The 15,136-nt window shown below is 48.7% G+C and overlaps 1 protein-coding gene across 2 annotated transcripts in view; it reads left to right on the top strand.

The window, feature by feature from the left end:
* The first annotated feature begins 7,232 nt into the window (after positions 1 to 7,232).
* Positions 7,233 to 15,136, top strand: part of ITIH5 (inter-alpha-trypsin inhibitor heavy chain 5) — a 62,540-nt gene continuing 54,636 nt past the window's right edge. The window contains exons 1-2 of one of the 2 annotated variants that reach the window (XM_048836651.2): positions 7,233 to 7,448; positions 12,559 to 12,603. In XM_048836651.2, coding sequence (XP_048692608.2) covers positions 7,329 to 7,448; positions 12,559 to 12,603 — 165 coding nt within the window. In that variant the 5' untranslated portion in view covers positions 7,233 to 7,328. Of the gene's footprint in view, positions 7,449 to 11,708; positions 11,820 to 12,558; positions 12,604 to 15,136 lie in introns of those variants that run through there. The other variant, XM_075124561.1, reaches the window with a different exon arrangement.

Genomic DNA, 15,136 nt, shown 5'->3' on the forward strand with positions numbered 1-15,136 from the left:
AGAAGGCAAGGGGTTGCTGCTACTGTGCAGCAAAGCCGTACCGCGTCTGCCAGCACCCAGGAGACATAGGGTGACGGTTACCTGAGCGGGCTCCATGCTTGCTGTGGTATGGCGTCTGCACAGGTAACTCAGGAAAAAAGGCACGAAATGATTGTCTGCCCTTGCTTTCACGGAGGGAGGGAGGGAACGGGGGCCTGACGACACGTACCCAGAACCACCCGCGACAATGTTTTAGCCCCATCAGAGTGCTCCATTGTGACTGCTCTGGACAGCACTCTCAGATGCCCGATTGTTTGCCATTGCTCTGACGCTGGGAGGGGCGCTTACAGGGTTGGCTTCAGGGAGCTAAAATCAACAAAGGGGGTGGCTTTACATCAAGGAGTATTTCAGGCAGGACTTCACGGAGGGTTCCAATAAGAAATGGTGCACCTAAGTTATTGTCCTTATTGGAGCAAGAAGGTTAGCCTGGCCTCTGATTGATACATGGCTAGATTTACCTCGCTGCACCTTCTCTGTGAGTGACTGCAGTGTGATCTAGAAGAATGAGTCCCCTAGACAGGGGAGGGGGGGAAGCAAATGAGTACAAAACAAATCTGGTCTATTTCTTGTTTTGACCCACTCCATCTATCTTTTACATCTTTGGCTGGCAGCAGACGGTGCAGAAGGACTGCATGCCATCCACATCTCATGGCTGCTTGGCAGAAGATGGTACAGTACGACTGCTAGCAGTCCGTATCGCCTGCCCGCTCACCATAAGACGGTTCAATAGGACTGACTGCAGGACTAAAGAGAATGACCTGGTCAAGTCACTCCAAATTTAGTCCCTGTGCCCATGTCTGCCCAGGCGCTCCTGATCGACCTCACAGAGGCGACCAGGAGCACCTCAGACATGACGATGACGGCTACCAGTTGTACTGTACCGTCTGCTGCCACAAGGCAAGGGGTTGCTGCTACTGTGTAGCAATGCCGTACCGCGTCTGCCAGCACCCAGGAGACATAGGGTGACGGTTACCTGAGCGGGCTCCATGCTTGCCATGGTATGGCGTCTGCACAGGTAACTCAGGAAAAAAGGCGCGAAATGATTGTCTGCCCTTGCTTTCACGGGGGGAGGGAGGGAACGGGGGGCTGACGATATGTACCCAGAACCACCCGCGACAATGTTTTAGCCCCATCAGGCATTGGGATCTCAACCCAGAATTCCAATGGGCAGCGGAGACTGCGGGAACTGTGGGATAGCTACCCACAGTGCAACGCTCCGGAAGTCGACGCTTGCCTCGGTACTGTGGAAGCGCTCCGCCGAGTTAATGCACTTAATGCACTTAGAGCATTTTCTGTGGGGACACACACACTCGAATTTATAAAACCGATTTCTAAAAAACCGACTTCTATAAATTCGACCTTATTCCGTAGTGTAGACATACCCTTAGTAAATGAGACCCCTTCCTAGGGGGAATCTCATTTTAAAGTATTCTGGCCTGGGAGTGACATCCTACAAGAGTCAGACAGGGGAGCAGAGAGCAGCACTCCTGCAGGGCTACGCCATGGCACAAGGCGGGCACCCTACGAGATGGTTGCCTGTCACACTGGTGCTTACATCAGGGCAGACTCTTGCTATAAACACATTATCTTTGCTTGCAGCTGCCTCGAAATCTTCAAAATATCTTTTTTGAAAGGGGTGCTGATGGGTAATTAGGAATTATTTTGCTCACTTCAAACATAAGGCATGATATGAAATGTTCACATTTCCCGTTGTAACCTGTATTTATCTCACAAGGATTTGAAAGGATACAGGAAAGAATGGAATGCATCTGTAGGCCAGCACAAACCTGTTACTGACCTCACTATAGCACAGACATTCCCACTGCCGCAAAATGGGGAGGAACTTCAAAGCCTCCTGATGTGCAAATAAATACATTGCAGTGGCTTCCAAATTCTCATCTTTTGCACAGCCACCCTTAAGCAAACTGCAGTAGGATATGCAGTGGCGGGGCGAATAACAGGGGCTGCGTTTTCAGCCTGCGATGGCTTGATGTATAGCCCTGTGGCCCAGTATGGTTTGAAGGAGGGCATGTACTGCAACCCAAATAAAACAAAGACCTGAAAGTTTACAGTCCCACAGTTCTGGGTTGTAAAGCACAAAGAGAAAGCAATTCAGGGCATCCATCAGAAATTATTAATCATTCTAATTCTAATTACAATACCCAGAGTAGGTCATACTTTCCACAGTATGCATCCGATGAAGTGAGCTGTAGCTCACAAAAGCTTATGCTCAAATAAATTGGTTAGTCTCTAAGGTGCCACAAGTACTCCTTTTCTTTTTGCGAATACAGACTAACACGGCTGTTACTCTGAAACCAGAGTAGGTCAGAAACATTCAGATGAAACATTTTTTCACTGGAGTTTCCTGATTTGTTGAAATTGGATTGTTCTGTGGGGATGGTTCAATTTCAGCATATATTCAGCAGACCTGGCCTCCCACACAGGTTTCAAAACCTGACTGGTTTCCTGCCAGCTCACCCACCCGGTTCCTTAACAGCCCAGCTGCCAGACTGTCTCAGTGAACCCCAGGGCCTCCAGGATCCATGACTCCAAGACAGCCAGCCAGGGAAGGTGTCATGGTGCAAGGGGTCCCTTTTCATTCCGAATCGGAATGGAGGCAAATTTTGAAATATCGAAATCCTCCAGAAAATGGAATTATCTTTTTCCTCCCAGTGACAATAATAGTAACAAAGAACTACTTAAATTTCCTATAATCATTTTCAGGAACATAGGCATTGCCAGACTGGATCAGACCTAAAGTCCATATAGTCCAATATCTGGTCTTCAACAGCGGCCATATCCAATGCATCATAGGGGATTGGCTTAATCCCAGAAGCATGAGGTTTAATATTATTTTTAATATTAAAAATATCCAATTAATATCCAATTTTTTAAATCCTATTTAATCATGATAACTCTGGATGTTCTATATATATTCAAATGTCCAATCCCGCTATGAACCTTGCTACTTTCTAGGCCCCAATGATTTCATGTGCCAATGAGTTTCACACTCTAATTATGTGTTGTGTGAAAAAAATATTTCCTTTTCTCAGTTTTGAATTTGAATTCTGGAAATTCCTTGCCATGAAAAAATTGGTGGTTTTGAATTTTGCCCCTATTTGGGACAAATTTTTTTTCAAAAATGAGACGTTTTTCACAGGAGGAGGATTTCCATTTTCCAGCCAGCGCTAATCAGATTTCCCCCATGTATTCTGACCACTGTCTATACAAATAAGTACTGTACTTAATATGGCTCCCACCACTGTAGCATCTGGGAACCTCACAATCATGAATGAATTTAAATTGATAACCCACCCCTGTGTTATACTTTATCACTGTCCCCAGCTGACAAATGGAGAATTGCGATACGATGTAGATTAAATTACTCATCCAAAGGGTGTGTCTACCCTGCAATCCTGGGGTGTGATTGCCCCTCAGATGGATATGCCTGAGTTCACTTTGATCTAGTTAGCTTGCATAATGGAGTAGTGAAACCATAGCAGCCCGGACTATACAAGCCCAGCTGGAGCCCTGGAAAATGACTCATGCAGCTAGCTCATGCTGACCCCAGTGCAGGGGTTGCTTCACCATTCCAGTACCTGAGCTAGCTAGATTAAAACCAGTAAGAGTATGTCTACATGAGCTGCACTCACATACTGCGCTGGCAGTGTAGACAAACCCTTAATCACAAAGAGGAAGGCTGTAGTAAAGCAGGGGCTAATCCAGATCGCTGGAGTTCCAGGTAATCACTTAACCACTGCCATTCTTCCTCTCTTTATACGTGTGCATGAGTAATATGCTGTCCTTTGTCTGCATATGCAGGTTCTACTAACCGCATTGGAGACTGTTTGGGATTCACAGGCTGCAATGCACTTTGGGGCTCTTGTGCATGAAAAGTGCTGTCTAAATAATCCAAGGCATTACTTACCATAGACTGCCCGCCCCAACATTTATTTAGCCAGCAGAGTGAAAATCAGGGCCCCCCATTCGGCCTGTGGGTTTGCCTGCCTGTGTAACTGAAGGCGGAGTATGGCTCAGTGTGTGTGTCTGTATGTAAACACAGACAGTTTCATTGAAATAATGTGATCCCTCCTGGACCAGGGAGCGCAGAGGCTTAGTTGTCAGGTCATGCCTTTGCAGAACATTTCTGTTCATACTGGCCACGGACATGCCATGCAATGTAGTGCAGCAAGCCCCCACCCACAGAACTCCTACTGATTTTGCCACGGGTCCCGTAACGGAAGACAGCACCCAACCTGTCTAATGTGAGTAGGTAAGCACGAATAATTGCTTATCTCCACCTTGGATGACATCCCAAGCTGGATGCCAAGCACGTTGGCCCCTAGAAAGAGAACAGCATGTTAGAGGGCGGAGGGAAATGTACTCAGCTATGATCACCTGCCTCACGTTCGAACATCAGCCCCACTTTGAGCTTGAACAGCAGATATTGGTGTCATTTAGTGACAGCCTTGGGTGCCTTAGCTGAGGACATGAATACAGACCTAATCACATTAGACATAGCTATATTCTTTCTGGCTTATTGTCTTCAGTCTGTTGGTTACGCTCCCCCAGCCATCCACCCTTTGGCCTGATCCTCTGCTCCTTTACCCAGCTGTAAATCAAGAGTAAATCCAGTGACACACCATTGTGCTTTCTCCCAGGCTGCCTCTCAGGCTTGGGAGGAGCTCTCTAGAAACAAAGTTGGCCACCTTCAAACTTTCCTTTGCTGTGAGGCCTGCAAGTAGCTTGACGGTGGTTATACATCTGGCGTGCTGAGACCACTGCTGTCATGCTGACAGTACTGTCTCATTGCTTCCCCGTGCTCCCACACCTATTGTCTCTTGTCTTATACTTAAATAGTAACCCTCTTTTTGTTCTGTGTTGTACAGTGCCTAGCCCAGTGGGTCCCGGTCCGTGACAAGGGCTCCAAGGTGCTACCTTCAAGACAAATACATAAAAATAACAACAAAGTCAAGAAAGACACAGAGGTGTGAAACCAGTGCAGTGGGGCACTATGTGTGCGGGGGGCTAACAGGGCCTGATTTGGATCTCACGCACACTGCTCTTACACCAGTGTACCTCATTTGACTTTTGTGGCCTTACTCCTCATTTACACTGATGTAAGCGAGTTCAGCATCAGGCCTCTCAGGCACAACTTACACCTTCTTTTTTGGCCTTCCCGGTGTGGGAGCTACCCCAGTGTAGACTCAACTAGGGCTGAGTTTAGCCCGGCACTGCAGAGCCTGGTGCAGGGATGGCGGGAGATGGACGGCACCTCCCCAGGGGAAGTACTGGGATTGGTTGGAACCAACGGTATTGGAAAATCAACTGCCTTGAAAATCCTAGCTGGAAAGCAGAAGCCAAACCTTGGAAAATATGATGATCCACCTGATTGGCAAGAAATCTTGACTTCTTGCACCCACCATTCCTGTCACTGGCAGGGGTCAGAAGGGAGGTCTAGTTGCTGGACCGACTCAGGAGCTGTCGGTTTAATTTGCAGCTCACCCACAGACTCCCTGTAGCTTAATCTACCTTGTGCCTCAGTTCCCTGTCTGTGAAATGAGGATAATACTTTCCTATCTCACAGGGGCGTTGTGAGGATACCGCCCGTAATGGCTGCGAGATGCTCAGGTACTAAGTGACAAGGGCCATGTGTGTACACAGATAAAAAGGTAGGCACAAAGGTCTTGTAGGTTTTTCCTGAAGATGCACCAGCTATTCCACATGCTGCCATATAATGTCTCTGCATCCTGCTCAGGTCCGCTCTGTACTCGGGAGACTTTTCTTAGGTCACTTGAGTGATTGTGATCTGATTTTCTGGAGGTGTTGAGTGATGGCAGTTCCCATAGATGTCCACAGCAGTTTTCCTGGATGCACAGAAAATCCTATATATAGCACAGGTCAATCAATCCCTCTCATCTTGTGGATGCAACAGGGCGCTGTTACACTGCAGTTATGTGCTGACTGAAACCACTCGAGGGCAGTCCCTTAGCAGGAAGGATGGCCTTGTCATTAAAGCACTGGAGTGGGCCTCTGAATAGCTGGGTTTAATTCCCACCGGTGCCACGAGCTTCCTATGTGACCTTGGGCAAGCCACTTAATCTCTCTGCCTCCGTTCCCCATCTGTAAAATGGGGACAGTAACGCTTCCTTTCTCCCACTGCTTGTCTATTTTGGTTGTAAGATCTTTGGGGCATGCGCTGTCTCTTACTATGTGTATATATGTGTCCAGCTCTCAGCGCAGCAGGGGCCTACATCGCATCTGGGATCTGTAAGTGCTACTGGAATATAAATAAATCTTCCCCCAAGGTGATAACTCCTGGGCTAAATAAACTCTAGGGCTGAAGGTTTGAAAATCTGGTGGAAGGGAATAATGCCCCGTCCTAGCCAGCTGGCACCACTGACTGAGCACAGAATGTTTCAGACAGCTGAGAGGTGTGTCTGCTCACAGCCCTTGCTCCCGCAGGGCTCGGGCTCTGCTGAGGCTGAGATCAACTGGGGTTTTAAAGCAACATGATTTTGGACAGGATGGAACGGGGAGGGGCTCTTTGCCACTGGCACAGGAGAAGAGTCGGGAGGTTGGAAGATGGAAGGGGGAGCAGGGCTCTTGTCACTGGGGAAGATTCAGAATAGCTGGCAGGGGACAGCAGGGCTCTTGTTGTTGGTCAGGGCTCGGGGAGAGGAGTCTAGAATTTCTCAGTGCAGGTGCTGACAGGGAATGAGGCGGTTCCAGAGACTCGATGCATGTTCTACGGACCAGGGCAGATTCTGGCCAGAGCCCAGTGCAGAGCCACTGGAAGGCCTCCTGTGGCAGATGTCCAGCAGCCCTGGGAGGTGATGGGAGAACAGTAGCTCCTACATACCTATCATGTTCCCTGGGGGGGGGGGACTGGAGTAACTGGAGTAGGGTGAGGTGCAGCACTTCTGACTGCTCAGACCATCTCCTGGGTGGCAGTGTTGGAGAAGAGCCTGGAGCTACCAGGGTATGACCTGGGCTGGGGATTGGGGAACTCACCAGTGTGTGGCCTATGGAGTCAGACCCAGGGCTTCAGGCACTTCTTTTACTCTTTGGTAAAGCGATAGCAAGGAATTCCCAGCCCTGGCTGCGAGCCTGGAAAAGGGGCTGGTCCAGAGATGGGGAGGAGGAGGGGAGGCGGGGGAGAGAGACTCCCGTCAGCTTCTCCTGCAGACTCTTCATCCCAGCCTGCTGCAAGAAGCAGCCCCAACACTGAGAGGGCTTTTCTTCCATCTGGGGTCGGGGGGGGGGATCCCCTGGCTGCCCCTTTAACCATGATTTTTCTGCTGTGGCTCTGCTGGGGAGTCTCACTCACCTCTGGGCAGCAGGACTCGGAGCTCCTAGCTAGGTATCTGGAAGAGAGGTTGATGGTGGATTCTAACTTTCCCAACAATGTAAGTTTTAAAGCGATGATTATTTTGTAACATCCAGGGTTGTGTATCTGAGTCATACCAAATGAGTTGCCTGAAGGTTTAATTTAAAGAAATCCTCCTAGGAGTCCTGTGTATCTGTGTCCACCAAGGGCAATCAGGTGAGAGCAGCTTCCAGCACCTTTGCCAGAAGACCCAGGTTACAAGGCAGATGCTGACTATAAGAAAGATTTTCCTAACTTCTCTCCCATTTGTTATAACAAACAAAGAAAGGTATGTGATTTCTGTGTTGAAATTCTGTTTCCCTCGGAATTCCCTGGGTGTTTTCTAACCTTCCTGCCCTCCTGTCTCTAATTTGTCTTGCCTGTTTTGTTATTGATCTAAAGATGGATTGACAGAACTGTGTGGCTGGGATCCGGTTCTCTTGTTCACACTCAGGAGCATCATATAGTTCCACAGGCAAATAATTGTGCGGTAGATTAACCCAGCTATGTTCATTAATGTTCCCATCCCCAGATTAACTGTGGTTTATATTACTGCCATATGTGTATATGGCACTGTGTAAAACCATAAGAAATGGAGAGTAAGACACCACTAGTAACAAATATTTATGCAGTTTCCCCTTCCTTTTATGTTAGAGTTGATGTCGTTAGTTCACGCAAAACTACAGGGTGTGTGTTTGTGTCTTAGCTCCCAATTGCCTTAAATCCCCAATGCAAGTCACCTTTACCGCTTCTCATTACCTCAAACGCTTGTCTCCTAAAGCCTCAGGCGTATTCCTTGTGAGACTGGAGCATGTCGCACACACATATATTGGACCTATCTCACCCCACGGTCAGATCTCCAAGGTAGTGAGCTCTGCCGAAGGTTAGTTACTGGCTTGGAGAATTTACGGGGGAAGTCAGTGCTGGGGGAAGTGGCGATTAGTGATTCAGTCACTGACACTGAGCCAGTAATGAACATGGTGGTAGGGGGCACTGTGCTGCTGGTGTATCTTCTGCCCCTGGATGAAGGAGATAAAGCTGAGGTTCTGGCCGGCTGTGCTAATTAAAGATCCAATGGCACAGTTTGCAAGAATAAGGGAGTTAACCCCAGTGTCCTGGCCAAATTCCAAGTTGAGTAATTCTGACAGTCTGAACGTTGGATGCAGCTTTTTTCCCTGGAAACTCTTGTGCAGCGTTGCTGCTTGCCGCGGAGTCGTTGCTTTTCTGACCAATGCTAGACGAAGGGATCCCCACGCACTGTTAGTATTTCAGCTGATAAAGTGCTTTATAACCCTTTGTGATGAAAGAGGCGATATAGGGGCGAGAAAGGATTATGCCACTGGGTTATGGGGTGGCCTATAGTTACTTTTCTTTTTGTGGGGGAAATTTTTCCATGACTTGTGAGGGACAGTTGCAGGTGGGAGGACGGATGGTCCAGGGTTAGGTTCCCTGGCTTTAATCCCTTGTTCCCTTACAGACTTCCAGTGTGGTCCTGGGCAAGTCACTTAGCCTCTGTAAAATGGGAATAATAGCACTTCCCTACCTCACAGGGGTGTAGTGAGGATCAATACATTAAAGGCTGAGAGGTACTACTGTAATGGCGGGCCAGAAAAGTACCATGGCCGCATAGAGAAACTTACCTCTGAAAAGTCCCATTAGCAACTGTGATTTGTTTGTGAAATGCCCCAAAGGAGAGATGAGAAGCCATGCAAAAGTCTAGAGTGGTGGGTCAGGCTGAATATTGTATCGTGCTTCTATTTAGTGAATGACGATGCAAACCACTGAAAACACTGAGTAGGGGAAAGCTGCATTCCCTGCTAGGGAGTTACTGAACTTTGAAGCCAGTTTAAGGGGGTGGGGGTAGATGTTCCCCTGGGTCCACTTTTCTTCCCTTTGCCCTCCTGCAGCCACCTCCCCCGCCCCCTCCAGAAATTAATCCCTAAAGTCCTAATCTGGCAAACTCTTAAAACACGTGCTGAACTGTGCACTCGTGAGTGGCCCATCAGGGTCGCTCTCCTGGGGATAGTTAAGCACATGCACAGATCTTGGCAAGTTCACGGCCTTCCTAACTAATGTGGATTTTATCCACAGATCCAGATCGGAAGATGAATTTTAAAAATTCCTATGTCTCTGAAGTGAAGCAAACAGGGACATAGTCCGGGTGGGTAAAGTTAATCATTTCCCAGCTTCAGGGCTATTTTCAGTCCTGGGGAGAAATAGACTTTTGTGACCATTTGGAATGATGTCACTTAAGAAAAGGGTAATCAAATCTCATGTTTCAGAGAGTAAACTAATGACTGCAGGAGGGTCGGGGGCTGGAGGATATCCCAGCCCTCATTTCTCGCACAACATGCTCTGTGACCCTCCTTCTGTGAAGGGACCACTGCTTAAAGGCAGAACACTGGAGCAGCTGGTCTGATCTGGTAGGACAAATCTGACAATTTCGACATCCCTGGATTGATTTCTGTCACGAGAAAGGTTTTTGTCTGGTTCAAAACTACTTCTTGTTCCCCAGCACATGAAGAGGAAGTGAAAGAAATAGCGGGCATGACCATGACATAAACACAGGATGCTCTAAGAAAGGAGGAAGGGACTCTATAGTTACTACAGTAGATCAAAGAGGCAGGCTGGCTTCTAACTATTCAGCTGCTTTCCCGGTTATGTTGTCTCTGCTATTCTGGGTAGTTCTGATTTACTTTCACAGCAGATAAATAGGGACAAAGTCACCCAAGTGCTGCATGACTTAGATTTTTCTGACTTGAGGCAGGATGTTTTGGCTGCATAGGTGGCATGTAATGGAGGCTGGGGGAGGCTAAGCCTCCCCAAACATTGTGCCACTGTGGCAGGGATGAGGGGAGGCAGTGGCAGATTACTGTACGGGGCCCTGGCCAATTTGGGGCCCCTGGAAAAATCTCTCCCCTGCCACGGCCTCAGAAAGGAGCTAGCGGGGATGTGGCCTTGGAGGGAAGAGGCGGAGTGGGGACAGAACAGGGGCGGGGCCATGGGTGGAATGGGGCGGGGCTGTGGGTGGAAGGGGAGGAATGGGGTGGGGCCATAGGTGGGTTGGTGGCCATGGGGTGGTGCCATGGTCCCACTGGGGCTGAGAGCTGGACCCTGGCTGGGGCTGAACTCTCAGCCCGCCTCCGTGGGCCTGACTGAGCTCTCAGCACCCCACTCCCTGCCCCAGCCAGGGCCATGGGGGCGGGGCTGAGAGCAGCGAGTGGGGTGTGGCCTCGGCCGGAAGAGGTGGGGCAGAGAGCTAGCCTTCCCAAGAAGAAGCTTCACTTGCTGCCCATGATTGGCTGTGTGTTATTAGCCTGCTGCACTGGGCGGAATTTCGCCCCCAAACAGCATCTCGCCACTTCCATAAAATCACAGGAATTTTGGCTGAGACTGAATTCCTCTCTGTACCTACAGAATAGGTTCAGCCAGCCAAGCAGCAATGTGTGCTTCTCCTGCTGATGTCACTCATCTCTGATCTGGAGGGGCTATCTCTTGATAGATCTCTTAGTGATAGTTTAGTCTCCCCAGCCCATTCAGTGCTTGGCCCTTCTACTAAGATTGCCGGCAAGGCTATCAGTTCGTATCTATTGCCTCAGTGATGATTTTTCTGGTATGGGACAACTGTTCACTGGGTGCTGGAATAATACCACTAGACTCATTCCAAGTGTGCATCTCAAAGGTTATTAGATGATAGCAGCTTTGGGCCACTACTAGGATGTGTTGGATTTGAACCAACTCTTCAGAGATAGAAGATTTTATCTGACTATCGATAGGAACATAAGGATTGCTCTGCTGTATGAGAACAATGGTCCATCTAGTCCAATATCCTGTTTTTGAATGTGATTAGTACCAGATACCTCAGAGGTAAGGGCTAGAAATCCCGCAGTAGGAAGTTATGGGATAACCTGCATACATGGAAAGTTTCTTCCTGACCCACATCAGATAGAGGTGGTCTTATGCCCTGAAGCATGAGGGTTTATATCCCTTCCAAAACTTCCTTTTTGACTTAAGTCTCCTGAGTGCCCCGCTTTCCCGTATACTACCATTTAGCAAGATGTTGGTCAAAGCAATGGATGAGAAAAGAGTAAAAGGTCTAACACTGGAGACTGTTTCACTTCTCCCCTGTGCTCTTTTTAGCTTTCCAACAGTTGATGTAAACAGAAGTAAATTTTTTCTCTTTGGCAAGAAAATCTGTTATGTTAGTGTCAAATATCAAGGATAAAAAGTGTCATTGCTCTCCTTTCTGTCTGGAGTTTCACCAGCATTTTAATAAACAGAGTGATTTCTTTGCATTAAGGATATCCTGGTACTAAGTGATTTTGGGACTGGCTTTGAAGACATCGAGACACCACATCTGCACTGCTATCCTTAAACCAATGGAGAGGGACTGCCACTTTGCTAGTGAAGGGTGTATTTTTATGGATTTTTTTCTCCCCTGTAGATTCTAATTTGGGACTTACACAGCATACAGCCGAGCCAGCGAAGCTGTTGCAGCTGGTGGAGACTGATACAATGGATGCGATTGTGTTGGAGCTGAGGCTGGCACTTTGTTTCACGATCAGCCTGATGGCTGGTTTTAAAAAGCCTTGCTCCATCGCTTACTCGGCAACGATAGCTTCCCAGTGACAGGTGTTAATGTTGATAAAACTTAGCCAGAGAGCGGGTTTTCAGGTGATGTAAATCAACATAGCTCCATTCAAACTGATGGTGCTATGCCAGCTGAGAACCTAACACTCTATGTGGCTTTAGGCTAGTCAAATAACTGCTCCGTGCCTCAGTTTCCCCAGCTGTGATCTGGGTACAATAATAAGCACATAATTACCCATGGCCCTTGTGTGTCAGTACACAGTCCCTCCACCCCCGCACCACCCGCATGTAACATGCTGCTTTGAAAAGCACTCGGCGACACCTTGCCTGGGAAAACCAAATTCCATTCCACAGCTTTGATCTGTGGGTCTGTTGTAATTTTTTTTTTTAAGTTTAATCTTAACAAAAGGGTCGCTTAACCCCGGCTGCGTGAAAACAATTGCACTAACCAATGTCTGGATCAACTCCACTGCATTTTTTTTAAACAACTGACAAATCTTCCTTTCATGAACTTGAAAGGGGCAAGGCACGAGTTACAATATTTACTTAACCCTTTGCAGGTGGCGCGCAGAGTCCCAAGACAGGGCCGATTTCTGCAGAGGCTGGTATGTATCCTGTAAATTCCTGTCATTTATCCACACAGCAGGTATCACATGAGTAGTGGCAATTGAAGCATGTCCCAACACTGCCCCTCAATCTTCTTCTGCCTGTATCTGTAGAAACAAGGATGAACATTGCTTAGTCTGAGTCCAGCTGGGATCCAGCCTCTCTGCTGTGCCATCCAGCCAGATAGTCAATCATTGGTAAATATGGTGGTGGTGGCGGCGATGTGGCCACTTATCCACTGAGCCTGGGAGTGACACGTCTCACATACTGTAGGCCACTGACTAGCCATCAGACGGCAACAGCTGTCAATCACTATGATCCTCAGCCAGGTTTGAACCAGCAGCATAGAGGGGAATGGGTCTGTATCCCTGGAATGACCCAGTCTTGTTTCTTACTTTTAATAAGAATTAGACACTAGGTCAAGTTGTTTTGATCCAAGCAACCACCGCCAGTGAAAACGCAGGCGTATATTTACAGCTCTCTTCATACTTCCCAGCACTTGAGGTAAGCAGGAATAAAATCCTCTGTTTGGCAAGTTTCAGAGGGGCAGCCATGTTAGTTTGTATCAGCAGAAAGAACGAGGAGTACTTGTGGCATCTTAGAGACGAACAAATTTATTTGAGCATAAGCTTTCATGGGCTACAGCCCACATCATCAGATGCATGTATTTTCCACTGCATGCATCTGATGAAGTGGGCTTTAGCCCACAAAGCTTATGTCCAAATAAATTTGTTAGTCTCTAAGGTGCCACAAGTCCTCCTCATTCTTTCTGTTTGGCAAGAAAATCTTTTCTCTCATGACAGAGAAACGCCTTGAAAAAACAGCGCCTCACCCTGCGAAATAGCAGCGCTCTCATCCGCTCCCTCTGAGTCCACCCGCGTTTGTTTTTGAAAAGGAATGGTTTCCTGAATGTCTCTCCTCATCTTCCTAAGGGGCTTTAATAACAAGGAGTGTAGAAAACAAAACAGGGAGTGCACATGGACACAGCTATAGGTCAGAATTTCATGCAGTAAGAAGTTGTGCAAGAACTCTAGGGAATACAGAAGATTTTCAGACAGGAACTTGGGCTGAACGCCAGCCCAGAGCCTAGCCACCTGGTTTGAAACTACCTCAGCACCTCTCCGCTACTGTTCACACAAAGAGCAACAGGCTGCTTGCAGGTCTGGGTGGATGAGTCAGCAGTTTCTCCTCTCCAGCTGGAGGGAGAGAGCTGTGTGTCTGTCTGTCTCTCCGACCGTCTGTTCAGCAGGATAGGGGTTGCCGATTTTGGTTACACGTATTCCTGGAGGTTTCATGCCTTGACATAATCTTTAATTAAAGATTAATCTTTAATTCCTGGAGACGCCAGGACAATCCTGGAGGGTTGGCAACCCTACAGCAGGGACCTCTACCATCCGAAGGGGGAAAACCTTGAATGCAGGTTTCCCTTTGTGGTTGACCTGAGACCTGCAGCTGTTCCAAGTTATAAGCGGTAGCCCCCCTGCCCTCAATAGCGTTCGAAGGCATTTGAGGCTTCAGATGAATCCAGGTGAAACTCCGTGGTTTTGTCTCAGTTTTGCTGCTGCGTTTGGGGAAGGTTTTGAAGCTGACCTTCAAAGAGAAAGTCAGGACGGCGGTGCGAGCCCAGGAGGTTCGAAACTAAAGAAGATGTTGCACCTTGTGTGGCTCTAAATTATAACAGTTCCCCCCTCTACTCTTTACTTCCGCTTCTGATTGGCCATCCGATTCCTTATTGGAGTCACTTGCCACCCCAATAATAGCCAGTTAAATATTCAGAACATCATGGGCGGCGCGTGACTCCCGCATTTGGGGAGGCTCGGCCTAAGCGTTGTGGCCCCACCCCCGCTCTGCCCTGAGGCCCGCCCCCTGCTCTGCCCCCATTTGGCCTCCTCCCCCACAGGCCCCGCCCACACTCCCGCCCCACTCTGCCCCGGCCCCAGCCCCCACTCGGCCCCCTCCCGCGAGGGACCCCCCACCTGCTGCTCGTGCCTCTCTGCCCCCTCCCTCTAGGGGCCCCCTGCCGCTCATGACTCTCTACCTCTCAGGAGGTGAAGAGGTGCGAGCAGCGGGCGGGGGAAGAGGGGGTCACATGGGAAATAGTGGACAAGCACGAGAGCTGGGTGGGGGGGCGTCACTGGGGAGAAGCATGAGAGGTGGGTGGCGGGGGTCCACAGGGGAAGAAGCAAAGCATGGCAGAGTGAGGGCAGGGCCATGGGGGAAGCATGGGAGCAGGGCTCCGGGGCGTGATGTATGCGGGGCTACGGCCTGGACGCCATTTTGGAGGCCGCACTCCAGGGGAGGCTGAGCCTCCCCTGGCCTATTATACCCGCCGCCCATGCAGAACATCGAATGAAAGGACCCACAGAGAACTAGTTGAATTTAGAAATGGGCCTGAACCAAAACTCCAGATCAGAATTTCCCTCACCTGGCACTTTAGGGGAATGAGATTCTAAGGCCCCGTCTATATTAGGCAAATTCACATTGATGTAACTACTTCCATGCATTTACACCAGTGCAACACTTAATGCAGAT

The sequence above is a fragment of the Caretta caretta genome, chromosome 1 (assembly GCF_965140235.1).
Source record: "Caretta caretta isolate rCarCar2 chromosome 1, rCarCar1.hap1, whole genome shotgun sequence".
In the NCBI taxonomy this organism is placed as follows: Eukaryota; Metazoa; Chordata; order Testudines; family Cheloniidae; genus Caretta; species Caretta caretta.